This window comes from Felis catus, chromosome F2, assembly GCF_018350175.1.
Source record: "Felis catus isolate Fca126 chromosome F2, F.catus_Fca126_mat1.0, whole genome shotgun sequence".
Classification (NCBI taxonomy): domain Eukaryota; kingdom Metazoa; phylum Chordata; class Mammalia; order Carnivora; family Felidae; genus Felis; species Felis catus.
In genome coordinates, this window is record NC_058385.1 from 33,279,624 (window position 1) to 33,304,848 (window position 25,225).

General features: G+C 38.6%; 3 protein-coding genes across 6 annotated transcripts in view; 2 read left to right on the forward strand and 1 right to left on the reverse strand.

Annotated features, from left to right (window-relative positions):
* The window catches only part of E2F5 (E2F transcription factor 5), a 30,518-nt gene extending 14,647 nt beyond the window's left edge, over positions 1 to 15,871 (forward strand). Inside the window, exons 2-8 of one of the 4 annotated variants that reach the window (XM_045049637.1) lie at positions 3,390 to 3,499; positions 4,650 to 4,811; positions 6,104 to 6,147; positions 7,395 to 7,459; positions 8,027 to 8,294; positions 10,866 to 10,910; positions 15,403 to 15,871. In XM_045049637.1, coding sequence (XP_044905572.1) covers positions 3,390 to 3,499; positions 4,650 to 4,811; positions 6,104 to 6,147; positions 7,395 to 7,459; positions 8,027 to 8,294; positions 10,866 to 10,910; positions 15,403 to 15,431 — 723 coding nt within the window. In that variant the 3' untranslated portion in view covers positions 15,432 to 15,871. Of the gene's footprint in view, positions 1 to 3,389; positions 3,500 to 4,649; positions 4,812 to 6,103; positions 6,148 to 7,394; positions 7,460 to 8,026; positions 8,295 to 10,862; positions 10,911 to 12,155; positions 12,956 to 15,402 lie in introns of those variants that run through there. The other 3 variants (XM_045049636.1, XM_023248786.2, XM_023248785.2) reach the window with 3 other exon arrangements.
* On the reverse strand, positions 12,940 to 19,167 carry RBIS (ribosomal biogenesis factor). Its single transcript, XM_003999941.5, has 4 exons — positions 19,009 to 19,167; positions 16,770 to 16,886; positions 13,364 to 13,480; positions 12,940 to 13,068 (listed from the first exon to the last, which is right to left on the reverse strand). The coding sequence occupies exons 1-4, from the start codon at positions 19,117 to 19,119 to the stop codon at positions 12,997 to 12,999; spliced, it is 417 nt and encodes a 138-aa protein (XP_003999990.4). The 5' UTR covers positions 19,120 to 19,167; the 3' UTR covers positions 12,940 to 12,996.
* A 123-nt stretch (positions 19,168 to 19,290) lies between these two features.
* The window catches only part of CA13 (carbonic anhydrase 13), a 48,525-nt gene continuing 42,590 nt past the window's right edge, over positions 19,291 to 25,225 (forward strand). Inside the window, exon 1 of the mRNA XM_019822845.3 lies at positions 19,291 to 19,431. Coding sequence (XP_019678404.2) covers positions 19,314 to 19,431 — 118 coding nt within the window. The 5' untranslated portion in view covers positions 19,291 to 19,313. The remainder of the gene's footprint in view (positions 19,432 to 25,225) is intronic.

Genomic DNA, 25,225 nt, shown 5'->3' on the forward strand with positions numbered 1-25,225 from the left:
TTCTTGCTGCTGCTTGTCAGATGTTCTGACTGCTGCTTGTCAGCAGTCACTTTCTCCATTCAATTCAAATGCTTCCTTATTCAGGGAGCTTTAAAATTCTGTTAAATATAGTCCCTACATGCATTCCTCCTAACATAATTATTTGTTTATTATTACCTTCTTTCCCTTCTTTGAAGGCAGGGACTTTGTTCTGTTACTACTCTATCCGTGAGACACAGAACCAGCTTGGCACATCACAGGTGCTAAACGAATGAAGGTGGTGGTTGTGATTCATTTTATGATTCCATTAAGTATGATGTCTTGAATAAGTATGATGTCTTCATAAAACTATAAGAATTCATACAATTTTTCAAAATACTATATACAACGTGATAGGTCAAGATACACAAAAACTCTAAATCTCCTCCATGATCCCCTGCTTCAATCTGTATCTGATGATGAGGCTATTACTTACCAGGATTGAAGTATTAATTATGCAGCAGACATTGTGCTTAGATTATCTAGTTGAGTCTCTACAATTCAGGTATGTTATTACTCCATTTTACAAAAAGGGAAATGAGGCTTAATGAGTTTGAGACCAGCTGAAGATGGGAAGTGCCAGCACTGGGATTGGATCTCTGTGTGCCTAACTCCAGAACCTAACATCCAAAGAAGATGCGGCTGCTAAATAAAAGCCCTTTTTTTTTTTCTTCCAATGTTTATTTTTGACAGACAGAGAGAGACAGAGCATGGGGGGGGGCGGGGAGGGGCAGAGAGAGAAGGAGACACAGAATCCAAAGCAGGCTCCAGGCTCTGAGCTGTCAGCACAGAGCCGGATGTGGGGCTTGAACCCACCAACCGCGAGATCATGACCTGAGCCAAAGTCAGATGCTTCATCAACTGAGCCACCCAGGCGCCCCAGGAGATCCTTTTTAAGACATATGTTCTGTATATGCTGGTCCTTTATGTGTTTATATACTTAAATAGAAAAGTATTTAAGAAATAATGTTTAGGGGCGCCTGGGTGGCGCAGTCGGTTAAGTGTCCGACTTCAGCCAGGTCACGATCTCGCGGTCCGTGAGTTCGAGCCCCGCGTCGGGCTCTGGGCTGATGGCTCGGAGCCTGGAGCCTGTTTCCGATTCTGTGTCTCCCTCTCTCTCTGCCCCTCCCCCGTTCATGCTCTGTCTCTCTCTGTCCCAAAAATAAATAAACGTTGAAAAAAAAATTAAAAAAAAAAAAAAGAAAGAAATAATGTTTAGTTTTGGAAATTAAAGGACTAAAATTTGTAATTGTTAAACCATAATAAATTATAAACTAGATAGATTATAAGCTTTATTTTTTGTTTAAAAAATGTTTATTTATTTATTTTTGGTGGGGAGGGAGAGAGAGAGAGAGACAGAGAGAGAGAATCCCGACATGGGACTCGATCCCACAACTGTGAGATCATCACCTGAACTGAGATCAAGAGTCTGATGCTTAACCGACTGAGCCACCCAGACACCCTGATAGATTAGCAACTGTAAAAAGTCTTGAGCTAAAAGTGAGCATTGATGGCTCTCTGCCTGATGACTGTGATTGCTCTTGCAATCTAATTTATACAAACGTGTCCTAATACCCTAACCAGTGAGCTATTGCTATGGTTGTGAAGGCTTTTGTGTGTGAGTACATAGATACGGGTAGAGCTGGCTTGGAGTGCTCTGGGTTACTTCTTAAGGGGCCTCTTCAGAGGGAAGCGAGATGAATTCTCAACTTCAGATTTTTATAGTTAACTTTGCAGATTATTTCTCTTTAGAAAAACAGCTTCGAACTCAAGAAACTTTATGAAGGGGAGGAAACTGCTAAGCTAAGTGCAAGGAAAGAGGAAGTCAACAAAACCATGCCTAGTCCTTTTAATTTTCTGGTTCTCTCGAAGAGATGGAACTAAACTAGTCAGAGTTGGGAACTCAGAGCTTCAGTTTCTGGTTCTTCATTCTCTCTGTCATATCCTACTTTACTCTCCTGGCCCATTGATTGAGGCATGGATCCCCTTCCCGAAGATCTGAATAATTGCACAGTGGTAACTTGGTATTTTGGTAGCACAAGAAATGGATTGGTAGAATTGACATTAAATGCCTGTGAAGTTGGTCACACTTGCTCCCTGTAGAAAGTAAGTCCAGATTGCAAAAATATGCTTTCCTGGATTGTGTGTGTGTGTGTAGAGCTATGTTTTTAAAGAATTAAGAAAGTAATAATGCTTTGGGAGAGCTGGCAAACAATAATGTGAAGCTAAAATCTGTTCATTAATTTGGATAATGTGCTGAATATTGTCAGTAAGGACATGAATGTGTTTTTTCATTATTACCATGACTCTTACAGTGTGACTCCACATTCAAGATAGGTTATTGTCTAACTCACCCCGAAAAAGAGCTGTAGGATAACCTCTTTTTTTTTTTTTAATTTTTAACACTTATTTATTTTTGAGACAGAGAGAGAGCATGAACAGGGGAGGGTCAGAGAAAGAGGGAGACACAGAATCTGAAACAGGCTCCAGGCTCTGAGCTGTCAGCACAGAGCCCGATGCAGGGCTTGAACTCACGGACCGCGAGATCATGACCTGAGCCGAAGTCGGACGCTTAACCGACTGAGCCACCCAGGCGCCCCAGGATAACCTCTTTTTTAAGATTGTGTCTGTTCCATTGGGGAACAAAGCTCATAAATGTGAGTGGGAACCAATCAGAGAAACAGTACAATATTCCTGCATTTCTTGATGTCATGGTGGCATGAAATATTTTTGTTGACCTTACTTTTGTTTAGTCAGACTACCAGGTTTTTGGATAATATTTGCTGGTACCACAACTTAGTGCTATGAATTTTGATTTCTTGTTGATTTTATGCTTTGTGTTGGGATGGCATGATTCACTCCTCCATTTTCATTGTGAGTTTAAAAAATGCAGATAGCGTATTTCAAGGTACTGAAGTGTGTGTATAATTTAGAACTCCCCAAATATCTTAACTACTAACAAGCTGCTGAGATATAATTTTTCAAAGTTTCAAAAAACAATAAAGGCTGTTTTTAGGTGACTGTATATGAACAGATAAAATAGGAAGTGATGTGGGTAGATAATCAGGAGCTCCTTCTCAGGATTAGTCCATAAGGTGACATGAAGTATTCTCACTGTGTTCTTTTATTTTTGTGGGCTTTGTGTCATGACCCTTTATATATTTTTTTCCCATTCTAACATCTGCTGGCTTTTAAATGGGATAATTTCTTTGGTATTTGCAATGTTTGAGAGATACTTTGAACATACTGGTTAAATTTGGCATTGGGTTCTCATGCTGTGAACTTCATAATCAACCTTTTTTTAATTTTAAAATAGGAATTGCCCTTTATTTCATTGTTCTTTGTCTCCCCCCTCCCCTTTTTAAAAACAGGCTGCAGACACTTTGGCTGTGAGGCAAAAAAGAAGAATTTATGATATCACCAATGTCTTAGAGGGAATTGACCTGATTGAAAAAAAGTCAAAAAATAGTATACAATGGAAGTAAGTTACAAACCAATACCCTACTCTAAAACCTTTATTTTTCTTCCTGATGCTGTATAAAATCTGACCTTTATACCGTCTGGCTCTCCCTCTCATTTGGCCTGGTATTCTCAACAGGCCCCTCATCTTTCCCTGGACACTGCTCTGGGCCTCTGTATGTCACTCCTATGTTGGGATATTCCCTTGCTGTCTCCACTGTCTGATTTACACACTGAAAATTCAAATCTTATTTTCTCCCTCAAGCTACTCATTTGGCACACACTGCATACTGCTTTGTATTATTGATCCCTTTCTGCGTGAGCATTTAGCTTCCCAACTAATATAAACTCCTTAAGAATAGGAACTATGTCCTATATATAGGAATATGACCTTGTGTATAGTGGTTGATTGAAATGCATGTTGTCATTCATTAACTGTTGTATGGTTGTATGTTTGAATGTGAAAAATACTTTCTGTCCTGCAAATTTGTCCTCTTTGGCCCTAGTTTTTTCTTTTGTTTTGTTCTGTTTTAAAGCCAGAGTCTCACCAAAATATTAAAAGGTTGTAATTTACCAGCATCTCAGTCTATATCATGCGACTTCCAGGTGTAACTATGTAGCTTTGACATCCTTTTCTTTCTTTCTTTTTTTAAGTTTATTTATTTTGAGACAGAGAGAGAGACAAATGGGGGAGGGACAGAGAGAGAGAATCTCAAACAGGCTCTGCGCTGCCAGCACAGAGCCCAATACGGGACTCGAACCCATGAGCCATGAGATCACGACCTGAGCCGAACTCAGATGCTCAGCTGACTAAGCCACCTACATGCCTCAGCTTTGACATCCTTTTGGTGCCAGTCACTAGCCTGTCCTTTTAGATGAAAAACACCATTAGAACATAGAACTTTTTTTGACTTTATAAAAATTTTTATTTTCTGTATGGCAAAAACACTGAGAATTTTTGTGATTTGATTGTTCTTGCCAATAAATTTTCTAACCAAATATGTTCAGAGGTATGATGTTTAAATTTTCTAAGGATTTTAATGCTTGATTTTTAGAAGAGTGTAAAGATTTTTGTCTTGAATAAATTACTAGTTCAGTTCTATTACTATAAAAATTAAGTGATGTTAACCTGGGTCTGATACTGGAGATACTGATTCTCATACGTTTTTAAGAGGTGTAGGTGCTGGCTGTAATACTAAAGAAGTCATAGATAGATTAAGATATCTTAAAGCTGAAATTGAAGATCTAGAACTGAAGGAAAGAGAACTTGATCAGCAGAAGTTGTGGCTACAGCAAAGCATCAAAAATGTGATGGACGACTCGATTAACAATAGATATCCTTTTAAATAAGTTACACATGTAGCTGTAGTATATGTATGTATATAATGCATTCTTCCAGTCTGAAGATCAGTTACTTTATTCTAATGTTTCACAAAGTTTTCTAAGTGGATAAAGTATTTTAATTTTATAATATTCTAATAATTTATACTAATATTTGAAACGTTTTTACCTCTTAAAATTACAAAGTACATCTATTAACATTATTCCTTTGTTGCATTGAGGAAAAAAGTCATTACTTTAAATCTACCATTAATAGGATGCAACATGCTAGCTAAAGTGTGCTTAGCTAGGGGGGTCTCTGAATATTAGAAGGGGGGGGTCTCAGGGGGTCTCTGAATATTAGAAAGAATTGTTAAATGCACAGGTATATTTAAATAATTATGCTCAGTGTTCTGAAGTGGTAAAAATTCAGTTACCTCTCAAGTTTTGAAAAATTAATTTTGGCTTGAAAATAAAATACCATGGGCTGGCAATCAATCCAGGATACTTTTTTGCCTAATATTAACAGAAAGATACAACCTACTTGAGGTTGGGGACCAAGGCTCATGTATCCATCATATTAAGTTGTGGGAAAAAATTAGTGATGTACTTCATGTGTTTCCTAAAAATCACTGTTCTCTTAGATACACATGATACTCTTGATTTGTAAACTTACCTAGATACTTATGGAATCTCTTAATTGCATTTATCTTCTACTACCTCTCATGAATTTTTGACTACTGTATCCAATTTCTTATGTTTTGTAATTTGTTGAATAAGTCCATTATGTCATTTGTTATTTCTTTTCTATGGACCAAAGCTCCTTAACAATTTGATAACTTAAATGGGGTTGTACCTTGTGGAGCCCCAAAACACAAAAACCATTGAACTAGCTGATCATAGACTTTGCTGCACTGCTTTCCAAGATTCTGGCCATTCCCAGACCCCTAAACCATGACCAGGAAAATTCTCAATGTGGAGGCATGTATGGTTGCTCTCCACTCCTGCTGACCGCATCCTTTTCCCCATCGCTCTTTCCCCGCCCCAGAAGCCCTGTCTCCATGAGGAATATGGAGGACTCAAATGTCACAAAAATCAAAAGTGGCTTCTTAGAGCAAAGGATGGGTACCCCTCTTATGGACCTTTATCTTTGCCTTTTCAGACTAAAGACGTCTTTATCTGACCATGTGTGGCAACACCTTCATGCACTTGGTCATTTTGTTTATTTTGGCCTGCAGATTTATGATCTTAATTTAAATGCCGAGACCTTGGTATACATGTTGTTCCTTAACTCTTATGGCAGTACATTTTCCTATGTAACTCATGAAGACATCTGTAATTGCTTTAATGGTAAGTACTATTTGTTTGTCCTAACATTCTTCCTCTGGTCAACCTATTTAGCGGAGAGTGAGTCAAAATTCCCCCACACACTCACCCTAAGTCATTAGTTTCAGGAACTGTGGACGTTCTGTGTTACTCTACAGTGCTCTGTAGTGATAGGCTGCCTTTGTTTCCGTTCTCATGACAGTAACTGCTTTGCACAGTTTTCACTTCATTGCCTGCATTGGTGGGTGTAAACTGTGTGTGGGAGGGGCAGCTAAATCAGAGGGAGATTAAAAGTCACAGAATTGTAGGGTTTCAAAGTTTCAAAGTCACAGAATTGTAGGGTCAGTGATTAAATTTGATCAAATATATTTCTCACTGGCACTGTTTAGAAACCATGTGCAGTGTGCTGGTCACAAATGAACTCAAGCAAAGAGTGAGGGCAGAGTTAGGTTAATCCATTTTATAACCAGGACAGTTACTCCTAACCCTGTTCCATCCCATCCCCTGCCTCCATGTTTTCCCCTTGACAGGACAATACAGTGTATTAATAACATTGGTGTGTGTGTGTGGGGGGGGAGGCTGTACCCCATAATTATAATACAAGTAAAATGAAATTTTGTATACATATTTATATTAGTCATGTATGGCCTGTTAAACAGTCATGCATATTATGCACATAAAAAAAAAAATCTGCCAAGCACCCTGCCAAGTGAAATCCAAGGCTATGTTGACAATATGTGTGGCCTTATTGCTTTACTCTGCCACCATATATCCTGAGCTTTCTAAGAAAGTTTGAGAAAGTATTTTTAATTTTCAGCTCAACAGTCTGCTATAGAATTTAGCTTTAAAATTAAGTTCACTTAAGCTCAAGATTTCACACTATCATACCTAATTTCTAGTATCCCTAGTCACTTAAGTAATTTAAAAATCTCAAGTAAACAGTGTTGAGCCTAACAGTTTCAGGAATTTCAGACTTTATGCAAGACCGAATGAAAGCAAAATTAACTTGATCCAAATTTGTTCATGAGCATAGAACTAGCGATGAGTATTTACCCTCTTCTCAGATCTATTACATATATTACCTCATCTAATCCTCAAAAGAAATCTATGCAGTAAGGTTTATTCCCCCCATTTTACAGAATTAGGAACCAAAGCCCAAGGTTACCCAGCCTGGGATTCAAACCCAAGCATTCTGATTCCAGAGCTCACGTTCTTGCCACTGTATTCCAAGATCAATAGTATTTTCTAAACTTAGAAATTTTTTTCATCAGGTGATACACTTTTGGCCATTCAAGCACCTTCTGGTACACAGCTGGAGGTACCTATTCCAGAAATGGTATGCAGGGTAACTTTTCTTAATGTGGATCTGCTGTCTTAAGAAGGACAAATGTATTATCTTTAGCTGAACAAGAGCTAATTGTGTGTAAACACTTTCAAATACTGCTTTTAAGTTTTCTATCTGAAAGTATTTATATATGAGTTTGTATGTCTTTAGTACTTTAGTAAAATTATAGAAGTGACTGAATAAATCATTTAACATTTTGAGTATAAAAGTTTTTTTATGTGATTTTTTGAGCTAGAAAATATTAAGGAATGAGTAATGATATAATAAATAATTTTTTAAAAAGTCAGTTAAAATGACTATATCTATAACTGATACAGCAATCCTAGCTGAGGAAAAAGTTCAACTTAAATATCCACCATACCAGATTGCTTGAAATTGGGTCTTTTTCAAAACATTCTCTAGTTGAGTCAAAGACATTTATTGACTCTATTCTATGTATAATTCTATGTTATATATACAATTAGTCCTTTATAGCTTTGCTTATCTTAATTTTTGGTGTTCCAAAGTAGTTAGAAATGTTAATATTTATTCATTTGTTTATACCCAATAATCTTAAAGGGTCAGAATGGACAAAAGAAATACCAGATCAATCTAAAGAGTCATTCAGGACCTATCCACGTGCTGCTTATAAATAAAGAATCCAATTCATCTAAGCCTGTGGTTTTTCCTGTTCCCCCACCTGATGACCTCACACAACCCTCCTCTCAGCCCTCCACTCCAGTGACTCCACAGAAATCCAACATAGCAACTCAGAATCTGCCTGAGCAACATGTCTCTGAAAGAAGCCAAAATCTTCAACAGACTCCAGCCACAGACTTGTCATCAGGTGAGTCTAGAGCCTTTGTTTTAAAAAGTAGAGAAGGAAAAATATGAATAACATATTAAGTAAGTTGGAGAGCTTTTCTGAATTTGTCAGCTATGGTCATTCTATTACCAAACACAGGAGGAAAAATGGTAAGCTTAAGAAGTATATAGTGTCTCCTACACAGGACACACTGGGATAGGTATTATGAGGAAAATTTAAAAACAGATCCTGCTTTAATTCTGTTACTACAGATTTATTTTTTAGGTGATATACACACACAATCTGATTGTATATTCAGCATATATAATTGGATACAGTATAATGTGGCTAAGACCATGTAGCATTATGAATACTGTGAGCAAGGAAAAGATAGTTAATGGACCTACGTATGCAGTGCGTATGCAGTGTTCCTTAGAATTCCATGTTCGGAATTGATAGAAATTTGTTCATTCCCCCCTCCCCCCCATTAATATTTGCATGTCAACTTTTTTTTTTAATGTTTATTTATTTTTGAGAGAGAGAGATACAGTGTGAGCAGAGGAGGGGCCAAGAGAGAGGGAGACACAGAATCTGAAGCAGGCTCCAGGCTCTGAGCTGTCAGCACAGGGCCAGACATGGGGCTCGAACTCACGAGCAGTTAGATCATGACCTTCTGAAGTCAGAAGTTCAACCGACTGAGCCATCCAGGCGCCCCACATTATCAACTTTTTATCAGACGTTTACTTTGTAAACCTTAGTCACTCATCTCTTAGTCACTCTAGGATGAATTATTGAAATGTGTTCCAATTACCTTTAAGAAAAATCAAACTACTGTAGAATATAGTGATATTTGCCTCTTCATATTCCTTGTTATACTTTTTATTTGGAAAGTTTAGTTTTATAGCTGATAAATGGTCTCAACTCCAAGTTAGGAAATCTTGCCTTCCTAAATTGTTTAATCTGAAATGAAAATAGCTAAATCTCCAAAAACTGGGCATTAGGAGTACTGTCCACATCTAAATTTGATTCCAAATAAAGGGCCCATGGCAGATATTCTCTCAATATCTGAAAGAGTTGCTGAATGAATTAAGTCATGCCAGTCTAGATGTAATATTGCAGATCATTAAAAGCTACATTGTACACAATCCAATTTGTTTATTTTTACCTTTGGGATGTGTCTCATTAGAATGTGGCATGAGTCTTACTACTGTGGGAATTCACAATTCTTAAGAGTGAGGCTATAAAGATCTAACTGGACACAGTATTTTTCCTCCTTTCCTTCCTCTAGAAGTATTTCTATACTTAAGCTATAGAATGGGGCGTGCACAACAAAGTGTACTCCTTAAAAAGTTTATGATCTAATTATAATTAATGGGGGCAAATCTAAAGACAGACAAGCTCTCCATGGTTTAATTTAGACACCATTAGTAAGTCAGCTTCCACAAAGCATTAAAATTTTTTTTTCAGCAGTTTCTGTATATAGTTTTGTATTTGGAAATAGTAGAGAAAGTAATTTGGGGTCAGATTTTAGAGAGGACCTTGAATATCAGACTGAGTTGGAACTTTAGCCAATAAGCCAAAGATTTGTGAGCAGGGAAGTAGCAACTTAGAAACTGCACACTGGTGAGTACAGGAGTAACAAGAAGATGCTTTTGGCCTGGGAAACAGAAGAGATTAGAGGCAGTGGAGAATGAATATATGGTGTCTGCAGTTATGGAACTATAAAGGAACATTACGGCTAAGATGGGTGATAACAATGGGATTGGAAAGAGAAAGAAGAGATTTGAGAAGTATTGTTTAGGTAAAATAAAATAAGTAACTTTGATGTGTGAGATCCGGAGATAAATTAGAGGAATGGAAAGTAATGTTGAAGTTTTGAGATTGGGTAACCGGGAGAATTACAGTACTACTGACTTTGTAAAACCAAGGAGTCAGTTTTGGGAGAATGATGAGGAGTCTTTTGATCTACATCTTGAGTTTAGAAGTTAAAAGTAATGCCAAGCACAGAGTAGATGCTCATGAAAATGGTATCTTTCTGTAAAGTTCTATACTTTAATAAAAGCTGCTAGTAACTTTTTAAACACTACTGTTTAAATATATGCTGTTTTTAAATAACTGCCCTTTTTTTGATGTTTATTTTTGAAAGAGAGAGAGAGAGAAAGAGAGAGAGAGAAGGGCAGAGAGAGACACACACAGAATCTGAAGCAGGCTCTAGGATCTGAGCTGTCAGCACATATGGGCCTTGAACTCATTCATGAACCACAAGATCATGACCTGAGCTGAAGTTGGATGCTTGACTGACTGAGCCACCCAGGAGCCCCATAACTGCCTTTTAAAAAATTTTGAGAGAGAGAGAAAATGTGCATATGTGCATGCACGTGAGTGGGGGAAGTGCAGAGAGGGAGAATCTCAAGCAGGCTCTGTGCTGTCAGCGCAGAGCCCAATGTGAGATTCGATCCCATGAATAGTGAGATCGTGACCTGAGCCAAAATCAAGAGTTGGATGCTTAACTGACTGAGCCACCCAAGCTTCCTAAAGTAACTGCCTTTTACTGTCAAAATATATAAATAGAACTGTAACAAAACTTTATTATCATATTTCTGTTTCCAGCAGGATCTATTAGTGGAGATATCATTGATGAGTTAATGTCTTCTGATGGTAAGTAGTTTAAAATTTTACTACTTAAATATCAATAATGCTTCTCTAGAGTTTATAAGTGGCAAAAGATTGAAAAGAAATGCAGAATGTGTATTTTTTTAACTGCTTAACATCCTATGATGATTCATGAAAAATCTCCCACTTTAAAGTAAATCATAGGCATCCTTCAATTTTTATTTTACTGCATTTCAAGAAAAGAAAAAGGCCAATAAGGGGATACTTATCACTTTCACTGAATAAATTTCTAAACTGTTAGCCCACTAGTCTTTTTCATGTCTGAAGAATTTGGCCAAGAAAAGTAAAATAATATATAGGTAATCTCAAAACCCAGTTTTGTAAATATCCCCACAAAGGCCAATGTCAAGCTACCAATGTGAACTATTACTAACATTAGCCATGTCATCATCTAATCTGAAATAATCCTTAAAAATCAATTGCTACAAAATATTATAATTACTTTAATAACTCTCTTGGCTTTCACCTTCCTGTAAATTCTTGGATTCAGTCCTGTTTCCTAACAAATATAGCCGAACCTAGGAAACTGCAACTGTTAAATTAGCAAATGGTACAATAGCCACTTAGAGAATAAACTTCTGTAGAAACAAAACATCAGCGTATTTATGAAGTCTAGTTCCTATTTCTCTTTTCAAAGTAGGAGCTTATTTAGCAGAGATCAGAGGAAATACTTTGACACTGTTTTTGAATCATACATTTTAGTGTGACAAGTTCAACCAACAAAAATTTTAACCTCAGGGCGCCTGGGTGGCTCAGTCAGTTGAGCTTTCGACTTTGGCTCAGTGCATGATCTCACAGTTCGTGAGTTCAAGTCCTGCGTCAGGCTCTGTGCTGACAGCTGAGAGCCTGGAGCCTGCTTCAGAGTCTGAGTTTCCCTCTCTCTGCCCTTCCCCCGCTCATGCTCTGTCTCTCTCTGTCCCTCAAAAATGAGTAAATGTTAAAATGAATTTTTTTTAAATAAAAAAAAAAATTTTAACCTCTATTTCTTAAGCTATACCAATGCATACCAATGCATAAATTATCTTTAAATGAGAATCTTTCAAAATATACACTAAACAGAAGTCGTTCATTTGATTACAACTTTTTCTATTATTTCCTAAAAATTCTTACATAACATTAAGAAGCATAGTTTCTTTAGATATTTAGATAGATGTATTTGAGAGTATTCTGTTAAACATCATTAACTGTATATAAAAACCATGTTTAACACTGAATTTGTTTTACTTGCAGTGTTTCCTCTTTTACGGCTTTCTCCTACCCCGGCAGATGACTACAACTTTAATTTAGATGATAATGAAGGAGTTTGTGATCTGTTTGATGTCCAGATACTAAATTATTAGATTCCATGGAAACTTGGGACTGTTATCTACCTCTAACTGTAACATTTTAGACTTCTTAATAACCTAAGTATTTAAAATAATGAATGTAACACCTTTTTAGTTCACTGATTCTGAAGTGTTCTCTAATAATTTCTTTTTTACTTCACAAAACTTCAACCATAAAAACAAAGGGCTCTTTTCAACCATAAAAACAAAGGCTTTTTTTCAGGGGACAAAGTGATTTAATACCCACAAATCCCCTCCCTTCCCCCTTAAGTGATTACATTCTGGGATTTCACCTTTTCTTCCAATTCTGAATCCTTCTGTTTTTTTCCCCTCTTATGAGAGGAAATTTAAAGTAGACTAAGGTCATCAAAAACAAACAAAGTTGGCCAGCGGCTCATCCCTTGTCTTATATTTTTTTACTGCCACGAAACTGTCCATATTTCTGTGTGTCCTCCAATCCAAAAACACATTCACTGCCACTTATAAAGTGAAGGATGTAAACTAGGATATGTTAACTGTTTCAGTGAACAGATTTTGTGAAGTGCCTTCTGTTTTAGCACTTTAAGTTTATCACATTTTGTTGACTTCTGACATTCCACTTTCCTAGATTATAGGAAAGATCTGTTTATGTAGTTTGTTTTTAAAATGTGCCAATGCTTGTACATTAACAAGATTTTTAAAAATAAAACTGTATAAAACATTTAATTTATTGGTCTTCTTGGGGTATTTGATGTATCACCAGTGTATTACAATTGAGCCATCAATCTTGTCGCTTCATCAACATTAACTGATTCGTTTTCATGACACTGCTGAGGAATCTGAAGGGAGAAAAATACTGTATTTAAAAATGTAGATAACAACAGTCAACAAAAATGACTTGTATATAATATATTACCTAATTTAATATCTTTTAGTCATACCTTTGGAAACAGAACAGTAAATTCTCGTATTTGGACTCAATGTTTTAGAGTCTGAATGACTCAATATGCTATATATACTACAGAGCCAAGGATAGTAGAGAGCCAAATACTAAAAATTATATTCAACTCACAGGCTTTAAAAAGTTAGAGTTTAGCTTATTAGCCGTAACAAAAGGAAATGATTCACACTCACCAGCTGTTTCTGCAGAGGTTCAAGGGAAAGTCCTTTGGAGAAATGTGCAAGTTCCTTTTGTATATCTACAAAAGCTTTATTCACTCTTTTAACTTTTTCATCATTCACAATGTTTATCTTTTAAAAAGGAAAAAAAGGTTATTAATCTACAATCTTGTAACCATAAATAATAAAATATATCCAACTTTAATCTTGTTAAACCTAAAAATGTAAAAATTCATCAACCCTACCCATTTGTGGGGATAATTTACACAAAAATTCTTATGGTCTTATTGGGAAGTTTTAGACAAAAGGTTCTGTGTTTTTAAAAATAAGAATTATGTGGACATACATCATATTTAGACATGGTATAGGCACATTAAAATACATGACCACAATCCTAGGCTACAGTCATCTCTCACTGTAAAACGAGGAACCTGGATCAAATGCTTTACTCTTTTTTTTTTTAATTAATTTTTTTTTAAGGTAAGCTCCATGCCTGGTGTGGGGCTTAAACTCACGACCCTGACGGCCAGAGTCACATGCTTTGCTGGTTGAGCCAACCAAGTGCTCCACTTTAGACTCCTTCTAACAGTCCATCTCAGAATCCTTCCTTGACCTCCTTGCCTTAACAGAAGTCCCTTCCAGTCTCCTGAGGACAATTTCCCTTACAGCCCTCCTCTCTTTAAATCCTCTTGTTTTTCACTGCTGCTCTGAAACCATTTCTCCTTAAAAACTCTGCCCCTAATGCATCAGAATATTCTAATACCTCTTTCCTCATTACTGTCACCTGCCAACACATTTACTTGCTCCCTCACGAAAGATCTCAAAACTCAGCTCACTGACCTCTCATGCCTGGTGAGGGGCTTCAACAAAAACCTAACCCTCTAGTTTCTTAGTCTGTTCAGGTCCTCAACTCCCAGATTCTTTCCCACTACCTACCTCAGCCATCCACTTCCATGGATTACCTTTGGCTGCAACTTGTAACACCTCCTGTTCTTCAAGTTCACTTGGCTTATTAACGATTCTTCAATCTTCCTGAAATCTCCCACCAATTTCACTATTTTTCACTTTCCGTATCGTCACTTTTTCCTTTAGCCAGCCCAGATTCCGTGACCATTATGTAATCAATCACTCCTTTACTCTCTTAACTTTCCTTCTCTTCCTTAATCAAACCTGCTTGACAAACTAGTTAAACTCAACTGACAGCTTTTCCTGAGCCTAAAACTGAATCTGCAGAAAATCTAACTGGCTGGCTTCACTTTCAATTCATGATCACAAACTTCAATTTACCATGTATATAGTGCCTGGCAATCTTAAGACCTCCACTTAGTAAATTAGGCCACTTTTCTGAGAAAACTATCTGATACCTTCCCCAACCAGGCGGCCTACCCAGATTTCCCTTATATATATCTTTCATTAGCATACATAAAGCGGCTAGCACTTCTGTGCAAACAATAGGACCTCCTGTCAGTCAAACACACCAAGTTTTTCCCCAGCATGGGGCCTTCGCATTTGTTATTCTCTCTGCCTAAAGTGTGCCGCTCCCAACACTTTCCAGAGCTTTATATTACTATGAGAAGGAAAAGACAGGGTTCAGTAGGCAGAGAGGTAAAGATTAGGACCTGAGGTCCCTGGTAGGGAAAAACCCTTATTTTGGAACAATGTCGGGAGTGTCTGACCCCAGCAAACCCTTCAGGCATAAGGTTCCCCTTAAAGTAACAGGCCCCACCTACTCCCCTTCAGGCTTCCTTCAGGAATTTGACAAAAGACCTAAGTACGACCATAGGCCACCCCCTGGTACAATGGAAATGAGCCAGTCAGGAATGGACAACCCAGCACCAAGAGCTGCAAGCCAGTAAGGGTATAAAACCTGGGAAGGAACAAGGGGGAAGGGCTGGGGGGTGACAAGAACCTTATGTGACAAGGACCCTTGCCTACAGTCCTTAGGCATTCACTCTGAATGCCCCCCCTCTGTAAAGACAGCTTCCCTACTCACTACTCTTACACTCCAATCTTATACTCTAATAATAAACCTTTGCCTGCTGCTCATTTCCTAGGTGCACCTCTTCATTCTTTGAAGAGGTGAGACGACGAACCCAGGGTCCTGAGGTAAAAAATCCTGCGGCATTACTTGCTCCCCACCAGCTGGATCTTGGCTTGAATGTCAACTTTGAAAGCAATCCTGTGTAAAACTGTCACTCCCTACCCCATCATATCACCTAGCTTTATTTCCTTTATAGCCTTTACTAAGTAAGTCATAAAAATGCTCCATCAAAATGCTTAACTTTGCTAGTTCATGAAAACTGAAAGATAAAATGTTACATATCTTTGACTATTTTGCCAATTACAAAGTCCTGGCGACCCGACTCCACCTACTACTTAAACTTGAAAACATTTTTTGAAGAATTTCCTGAAAGAATCTACTTAATCTTGAAGAAGAAATTTCCCATTTCCCAAATATTTTGAGGAAAAAAACACACACAAAAAAAACAATAAACTCCTTTCTTTCCCAATTTTGCACTTTAAGGAAGTATCTTATCTTCATTTTATACGTTTTTGTTTGAGTTCTAGATATCAGGGAGATAAGAATTACTGAGAAGAAAAAGAATGGGTGCCGATCAGCATTTCATGTCTCGATTCTGTCAGGAGGTTCTTGAATATATTTGGGGTCAGAGATAAGAACTGTTTCCCACACCATGGTTTTGGATAAGTTCTATGCTCTGATAAAGCTTTTAAAACTGTTCTTTGGAGGGGCACCTGGGTGGTGCAGTCGGTTAAGCGTCCGACTTCAGCTAGGTCGTGATCTCGCGGTCCGTGAGTTCGAGCCCCGCGTCAGGCTCTGGGCTGATGGCTCGGAGCCTGGAGCCTGTTTCCCATTCTGTGTCTCCCTCTCTCTCTGCCCCTCCCCCGTTCATGCTCTGTCTCTCTCTGTCCCAAAAATAAATAAACGTTGAAAAAAAAATTAAAAAAAAAAACAAAAAACAAAAAAAACTGTTCTTTGGAGCCTCATGCATTTGCAGTTAAAGTGCTTTTTTCTTGGGGTGCCTCTGTTGGTTGAGTGTCTGACTCTTGATTTTACCTCAGGTCATGATCCCAGGGCTGTGGGATCGAGCCCTGTGTCAGAATCTGAGCTGAGTGTGCAGCCTGCTTAGGGTTCTCTCTCTCCCTCTGGCCCTCTTCCCCCACTCACGTGTTTTCTCTGTCTTTAAAAAGAAAAAAAAAAAGTGCTTTTTTCTTTTCATACATATACATCAAGAAAGGGGGGGGTAATTTTTCATTTAAAAAAAATAAATGTTTAAAATTATCTTGCCTTTGTGAGGAAGGCTAAGAACCTGTTTTAAATAATAGCTTTCAGTTTTTCAGTGGCTTTACAACTATGCTTGGCTTGCAAACGATACTGTCAGAGTACTTAAATAATACTCACCTTCTTAAGATTAGTGGTAACCGGTTTTGCTTTGTTTTTAGTCTTAAAGTTTTTCTGGCTGGCTATATGAAATACATTTCTGGACCTCTGTCCTCTTAGTTTGCTCTTGGCCATTGTCTAGGGAAAAAAGAAACGGAACTCAATTAAGCTCAATTTAAGTTTTTAAAATAAAGGTACCAATTTAGTGTAAGAAATTCCATCTTAACTCCGGATTTTTTAAAGTTGCTGTACGTATTCAATTATTTCAATGTCTTTCGTCACTACTAAGTTTTCTGCTGTCTAATGCAGAGTATGTGCCTAATTCTTTTCTGTATCTCCAATACTTGGCCCTTAGGAAGTACCATGTTAATTTTTGCGGGTTGAATTCATTAATACTATCAACACAATTGTTTTCTCAGCTCTCTGCAGCATATGACAACATTAACCACCACCATCCATCCTTCTGTTGGTTTATATACTACTATGCCACTCTGGTTCCTATCATACTTTAGGATGGACTCCTCTCCCCTTCTTCCTTTTTCATTCCTTTTTACTTGCCTTTCTCTCCTATGTACACTTCTTCAAAATCAGTCCTTAATTCTGCACTTCCTACCTTACTTTCACAACTTCCATATCACCTCTATGTGAATGGCTCTTGTTGTGAAATTTTAGATATTTTCTTTGCTCTATAGTTAAACATGCACGTAGCCTGTAAATTTTACCTTAGAAATGTCTTTCAAATCTGCTTTAACAATGCATATGAGGAAAATTTAAAAATATTAATCGTTAAGATTTATTGAGGTTTTAAAATGTGTATAAGCACTATGTGAACATTTTATTGCTTTAGCCAATTTACTCTGCACAACACTGTGGGAGGTACTATTATCCCCATTTTATAGATAAAACTGATGCAAAAAGGCTAATTTGCCCAATGTCACACTGTTAGTAATCAAGAAATGTCAGGATTCAAAGCCAGGAAGATTAGATCCAGAGCTAACACCATGTGATTTGGTCTCTCATATACAAATAACATACGTATACAGAAACATAGTATAGTACTGCCTAGTTCAGGACTGTATTACCAGCACGGTCCCTAGGTCCATTTGGTTGGACCACAGATTGGCAAACTGTACCAATGGATCAAATGAGATCAGGCACCTGTCTCTGTAAGTAAAGTTTTAGTAGAACACAGCTATGTCAGCCTGATCATGTATTGTCTGTGGCTACCTTCCTGCTACAACAATAGTCCACAAAGCCTAAAGTATTTATTATCTGGCCTTTTGCAGAAAGAGTGCCAACCCCTGGCTTAAGCCATCTGCATTCAAGTCTATGCATAGTGCTGTGCGATGAACCTCTCCAATATTAAAAGTTTCCAGTGACTTTTCCCATGCCTTAGGGACAGTGAGCTTTGACCTGGTATATTGCCAGAACCCCAAATCTAGCATAAATATGTCAAACACATTTCCTGCTACCTCTCTATACATACCCATCCTAGTCTACAAATTGCTGTTTGAAGACACTTTGCACATTCTTTCTTTCCTTTCCTCAACTTTTATCTCTGGACTTAAATTTATATTCTCCTTCAATGTCTAGCCTCAGTAAAGTACTTAGGGACAGCAATGCTTTTAAGCACCAACGGTACTCCTCCTACTTATAAAAAAAAGCCAGACATGAACACAATAGGAAATTCATGATTACTAAAGAGGAAGTAGAAAATACACATCATATCCCCCCAGTTAAATAATCTAAAATCCTTCTTCCAATAGTAACCAAAAATCCAATCACTCATCTAGAATTTATTAATAACGTACTATGTGCCAGCTGTGGTATAAAAGTGACAATACAAAAACATGTATGTGATACAAACACGGACACATGATATGTGTCGCTACATGAAGCATACAAATGGACACAAGAGGGAGAGGTCTACTAGAGTTGTGGACTTGAGAAAGGTTCGTGGAGAAGGGAATACCGTGGTGGCTGAGGCAATACTGAAATTTTGTTGACAACAACGTGAAAATTGTTGTTGACAAGAGACAACGAAAAACTGGTACCCGGACAAGGGCTTAAGGCCCAAAGGCACCTTGGTTTCAGGCCTCGGCCAGCAGCAGGCACGCCGCTGCCCAGTAGGATTGCCCTGAGGCCGCGCGCGATGGAACCCAGCCGCCGGGCCTCAGCGGTACAAAACCCACCGGTCCTGTCCCAATCCCCTGAAACTTCACGACAGTTTGCCAGAAAATTTATCAACATCTTACCATACCTTCGATAACCTCGTGCAGCACGTCAAACTCCGAGCGACGCCATCTACACGCACACGACCCAGGAAGTTCCGGGGGGAAAGGAGCCAGTCAAAATTCCTCCCACAGGCCATAGTTCCGCCCACCGAGCGGAGTCCCACCCACAGAGCACGGCCTGATACAGACGAAGCCCCGCCTACCAAACGTAGTTCCGCTCAGGAGCGGGTTCCCACCCTCGTAACGTAGTCCCGCCCATAGAGCCTGCTCAAATGCTGAGCTCCTTCCAAACCTAGCGAAGCCCCGCCCACAGGGAGAAGTTCCACCCACCATGGGAAATCCCGCCCCTAGAGCATCCCTTACTTTAGGCAGCATTGTGGGTTCGTACTCTGCTCCGGCAAACTGGAGGCGTTGGAGACGCAGCCAAGCAGGACTTCCAGGGCTGATGGGTATGTGCACAGAAAGCACTGAGGGCGTTTCTGAGGTTCCGAGCCTTAAAGACAGTCACCAAGGGGTCGGCCCTCAGCCGCAGACTCCTGACTGTCTCTGCCCAAGCTCCCAGGAGGTGGCGCTGCGCACCTCTGGGTGGTGTCCGGGGCTTGGCTGGAGGTGTAAAGAACCTTGTTGGCTGGAGAGATGGGGGCTATAACCTCGAAAGGGGACATTTGGAATGAGCGAGGAGATGGAATGCTTTTCTCGTGTAGTTTCCTTGCTCCAAAAAGAGAATTTCTAACAGCACAGCCGAGGTACAAGAAAATATAAAAAGAAAATAATTATCAGGGAACTTAGAAGAAACATTTTTTTTGCCTTCTGGTTGTGAGTTCGTGTGTACTTCTCAATTAAGACATTGTGGGTTGAGTTTTCTAGAAAACTGATTCAATTCTACTAAGAGGAACTCCTCATTAAGTTTTCACATGTTTATTTTGATGAGTTCATAGGAAAATCCAGATTTTAAACGCATGTAGAAGTACTAACATTCATATATCAATTTATTACTTTCAAGAGTTTAGCCTACACTAAGTATCAAAATAAAGCCATAATTCCACTCTCCTTTTGCACGGAAGATACTAGCTATCAAGGTTCATATTTTAAGCTGTTGACCGGCATTCGCAAAACTAGTACTGAACAAAACCAAACTAGAATCTTTGTGGGTTGGCTCTGGGTCAAATTTTCTGCCCAAACAGCCACTTGCCTACTTATAGGAAGATGAGCCGCTTATACAATAAATCGTGTTATTATGTTAATATTCATCACAAAAAACTAGGGAATATATTAAGGAAAGAAATAATTACCTGTCAGTGTGTTTATTCAAATATTGTATTCTTTTTTTTTTTTAATTTTTTTTCAACGTTTATTTATTTTTGGGACAGAGAGAAACAGAGCATGAACGGGGGAGGGACAGAGAGAGAGGGAGACACAGAATCGGAAGCAGGCTCCAGGCTCTGAGCCATCAGCCCAGAGCCTGACGCGGGGCTCGAACTCACAGACCGCGAGATCGTGACCTGGCTGAAGTCGGACGCTCAACCGACTGCGCCACCCAGGCGCCCCTCAAATATTGTATTCTAAGACTGACTTTTTAAAAAAAAATTTAACGTTTATTTCTTGAGAGAGAGACAGAGCGTGAGCAGGGAAGGGGCAGAGAGTGAGGGAGACAGAGAATCCGAAGCAGGCTCCAGGATCTGAGCTGTCACCAGAGCCTGACGTGGGGCTCAAACTGATGATCCGGACCTGAGCCGAGGTGGGTCGCTTAACCGACCAAGCCGCTCAGGTGCCCCTAAGAATGACTTTTAAAAAACAACTTAAGGGGCGCCTGGGTGGCGCAGTCGGTTAAGCGTCCGACTTCAGCCAGGTCACGATCTCACGGTCCGTGAGTTCGAGCCCCGCGTCAGGCTCTGGGCTGATAGCTCGGAGCCTGGAGCCTGTTTCCGATTCTGTGTCTCCCTCTCTCTCTGCCCCTCCCCCGTTCATGCTCTGTCTCTCTCTGTCCCAAAAATAAATAAAAAACGTTAAAAAAAAATAAAAATAAAAAAATAAAAAACAACTTAAAATGCTGGTATAAAATACCAGTAATGTGCGGGGGCAAAACCAAAATTACAGAAGATCATCAGAATCTTTTACAAGACCCGAGTTACCCACAAGTACTGAAGCAAATAAGGCAGGTTTAATTATGGTTACTTGAATGTGAAGTTACTGATGTATATGAGGAAGACAAATAGATGTAATAGAATGACATCATAGTGTTTATGAAAACTTATGGGACTGGCTCTTTTATTTGAAATGGTGAGATAAAGATACATCCAGCAAAGAAATAGCATGGTTATACAGGCAAAAGCAGAAGCATTGTATGAGGTGTGAGTGAGAAGTCATGGATTTCTGTTTTACCTTTCTCACCAACCAATAGTGTGATTATGAACAAGTTACTTCATTTCTCTGTGCTTCCCTTTCCCATGTGTAGATGGCCATTCATAGAGTATGCCCACTTCAGAGAATGTCCATTCTGTTCAGCATCCTTTCTGAGGAACCATTCTTCTCCCATTAAGTGGTCCTGGTTGAGCTGATAATTACAGTCCTCCTTGAAAGATTTTCCAACTAGAGCTGGTGAGGAATGCTGTTTCCTGCATCTAGTGTCTTTGTATTGGGATGATGTGAAATTAGGGCTGCTATTAGCCATCTCCTCCAGCAACTTGCAGGAGGCCTGTCTGCAGTGGGAGGGAATGAGGGCAAATTACAAAATAGAATAGATCTGACTGAACAATAGAACACAGGACCCTGATGATGTCATTTGAATCTTTGGATTCAGCCATAGATGCAAGAAAGATCTATCCCTAGACTTCTCAGTTACCTAAGCAAAAACATTGTGTTTTGTTGGCTTCAGTGGTCTGGGGTTATTATTATTTTTAAAAATTGTACCTAAAAGAGTCTTTATTCCTGTCCAACCTACTTCACAAGACTATTGTGCAGAGTTAATAAAATACAAAGCAGGAAAGCATAAGATATTACTAGGACAAAAGAAAGGATCATGCTAATTTTCTAAAAGCTATTTACCTATGAACCAAATGAATCATATATAAAGAAAAAAATAACTTCAAGTTTTCTAATCTTTAAAAATACATGCAAATATCATTTCAAATTTTTCCGACAACCTTAAAAATAAAATCATAAGTAGAAAAAACATTTTTCGGAAACACTAGTTTTCCTGTTGAAACTTAGCAATGCAGAGTTCTGTATACAGATCTGGTTCTCAAAGAACTGCCTTAAAAGTAATTCAACTAGTAAACAGGGATAGTTAGGGGGAATAAGAAAATGAGTGCACACACAAATAATTACAAACCATTCATAACAAATCTCATAGCCCTTTACTGGAACAAAGCCAGTCTTGTATGAATGATACGCTATGATAAACTTGTTTTATCGGTTCAACTTTATTCTCCCCAGTGCTCAGTTTCATTTGATCACAATAGTTTGAACACCTAGGCTCTGTGGGAGCTCAGAGAAGTACATGATCACTGCTTTCTCTTAAAGGGAGCACAGTCACCTGGGAGAGACAGATGTGTGCACATGGAGTAATCATTGAAGACAGAAAGTGGTAAGGACTGTGATAAATGCAAAATGATAAATATAAAAATGCATTATTTAAGGAAGAAAATAATTTTGCATTCTGGAGACATTCATGTTAAAGTTCTCATCTGACTGTCTTAAAACAGAAATCAAACTACAGTTCAAAGGCCAGATCTAGCCCACTGCTCATTTTTGTACAACCCATGAGCTAAGAAAGGTTTTACATTTTAAAATGGGAGGAAAAATCAAAGTAAGGACAATTTATTGAGACACATAAACATTCTATTAATATTTCAGTGTCTGTAAGTATAATTTGATGGAACACAGCTACACTTATTTGTTTACATATTACGTATGACTGCTTTCACACTACAACCATAGAATTGAGTAGTTGTGACAGAGATTGAGTAGTCTGCAAAGCCTAAAATATTTGCTATCTGGCCCTTTACCAATTTTAAAACTTTTAAAAACTTGACCAACCCATCTTAGAGGATGAGCAGCACGGTGGTGTAACTGGTTGTACTAGTATTAGTATTTTATACTCAAAGCAATACAAGTCTTAGAAGAATGAAGGTCACTTTTCCTCCCAGCATTCTTGGGTAGCTAGATCTTTTACATCATGAGTCTGAGTTTCTTTGTCTCTAATGGTTATCAATGGTTTTCATGTGTCTGGGCTGAAAATTGAAGTTTCCAGATATTTTGCAGACATCCCTACCTGGATCTTCCTTAGGGAATGGAAAAGGGAAATGGCTTAATCTTAGGAGAGAAGATGAGCTTCTGGAAATTGAAGAAATGTTCAGGGGAGAGGGTGGTTAACAGTTTTCTGTAAGTGCCTGAGACTTTTGTCCCTCTGGCACATGGCTTGAGGAGAAGTAGCATAAGATCTCTCTACCAACAAGGGTTACAGAAAGGATGGAGCTTTCTGTCTGCAAAGGAAATCTAGGCATTGATATTGACAATTGTAGCAGCCACTGTGATGGACTGCAGACCAAAAAGTTTCTGTTTTCTGGATTTGGGATAAGCCATTCACTTCCCATGTACTTGAGACTGAGATGAAATTTTTATACCTAGCCCATGTACTCTTCAAGGGCTCGTCTATTACTCAGGCGCCTTTGCATCCCCGTGTAGGATTCTCTATTTCCAGTTCATAGGAGATGTGGCATAAACATTTGCTAAATGAAATAAAATTCCCTGAATTATAAACAGGTGAGCAAGGTATTGTAGCCAACATACTAAAAATGACTTTAAAGCTCTGTTATCTTTACCATGACAGAAAAATACCTAGAGGAACACTTCTTTTTATCTTCGTGTAGCACTATTCCTTGGAAATGATAGGTGCTCAATAAATATGTTTTTAATTTAATTAAACAGATTTTTATCCAGAGTTATCTCCTAGCCAAGTACCTAGAAATCCTGAAATCCAGTCACAAAGGAATGCTTGTATGTGAAATATTTGAAGGTTAACGGTCAGGGTTGCCTGGGTAGCTCAGTCAGTTAAGGACTCTTGCTTTTAGCTCAGCTCATGATCTCACCATTGTGAGATAAAGTCCTGTCAGGCTCCATGCTGGCAGCACAGAGCCTGCTTGGGATTCTCTGTCTTTCTGTCTCCCTGTGCCCCTCCCCTGCTCACACGTGCAAATGCACATGCCTGCTCTCTCTCTCTCAAAAAAAATTAAAATTAAAATTAAAATTGAAAAAGAATGGTCAAATACATAGCACAAAGGCAATAAAAATATTCAAAGGGTACATGAAGTCCTTTCACATTTGTTTTTCAGCTGACATTGTTATGTTCAAAGTCTGCACAGACTAAAGTCAACAGTTTTTGACTCATCTTTGTGTTGTTTTATAGCAACCCTGTTGTGCTGAAATCTTACTAAGAATTCCACGGGCATCTATATTTTAATAAAACCAAAAAATGCTGAGGACTAAAAGTTCTCACAAACATTTGGCTCCTTAAAGACTTTTGTTTTTCTTTTGGATTAGAAAAGTCATGAAGAGTCAATGTAGAAATGGAAAATTCAGAAAAGTATAAAAAAGAAAACAAATAACCAGCAATTATTACATTCTGATTTTCCTCTCCATCTACTTTCTCTCATTTGGATTATTGTAATAGCTTCCTATCTGGTTTCCCTGCTTTAATCTCTATGCAAGCCCAGCGGCCAGAGGAATCCTGCTAAAATGTTAATCAGTTCATGTCATTCCTCAGCTCAAAATCCCCGATGTTCCCCACATGATTCAGAATAAAAGCCAAGTTCTTTAAAAGCCTGTGAAGCCATGTGTGACACCCCCCCCCCACACTTTGCTCCCACTGCTTTCTTACTGTTCTATAATCCTGGCCAGGTGTGTTCCTCCTTCTCAACCCTTCTGCCCCTAAATATCTGCAAGGCTCCTCTCTCATGTCTTTCAGATCTTCTCTCAGATGTCTTCTTTTCAGTGAGGGCTTCCATGACTGTAAAGTTCCAAGTCCTCCTACATCCCTTCTCTGCTATCCCATTATTGTCACATAGCCTACCATATATTTATTCATTTTGTTTTTTATCTCTCTGCCTGCTAGAATGTAAGCTCCATAAAGGCAGAGCATTCGGGGCACCTGGGTGGCTCAGTCGGTTAAGTGTCCGACTTCTGCTCAGGTCATGATCTTACAGTTCGTGGGTTTGAGCCCCGCATCAGGCTCTGTGCTGACAG

Coding starts and splice junctions, on each gene's coding strand:
- RBIS (XM_003999941.5), bottom strand. CDS start 19,119: ATGGCCTGTGGGAGGAATTTTGACTGGCTCCTTTCCCCCCGGAACTTC. Junction 16,887..19,008: donor GCTGCACGAGGTTATCGAAG/GTATGGTAAGAT, acceptor TTTTTTCCCTAG/ACAATGGCCAAGAGCAAACT. Junction 13,481..16,769: donor TTACCACTAATCTTAAGAAG/GTGAGTATTATT, acceptor CCTTTTTAAAAG/ATAAACATTGTGAATGATGA.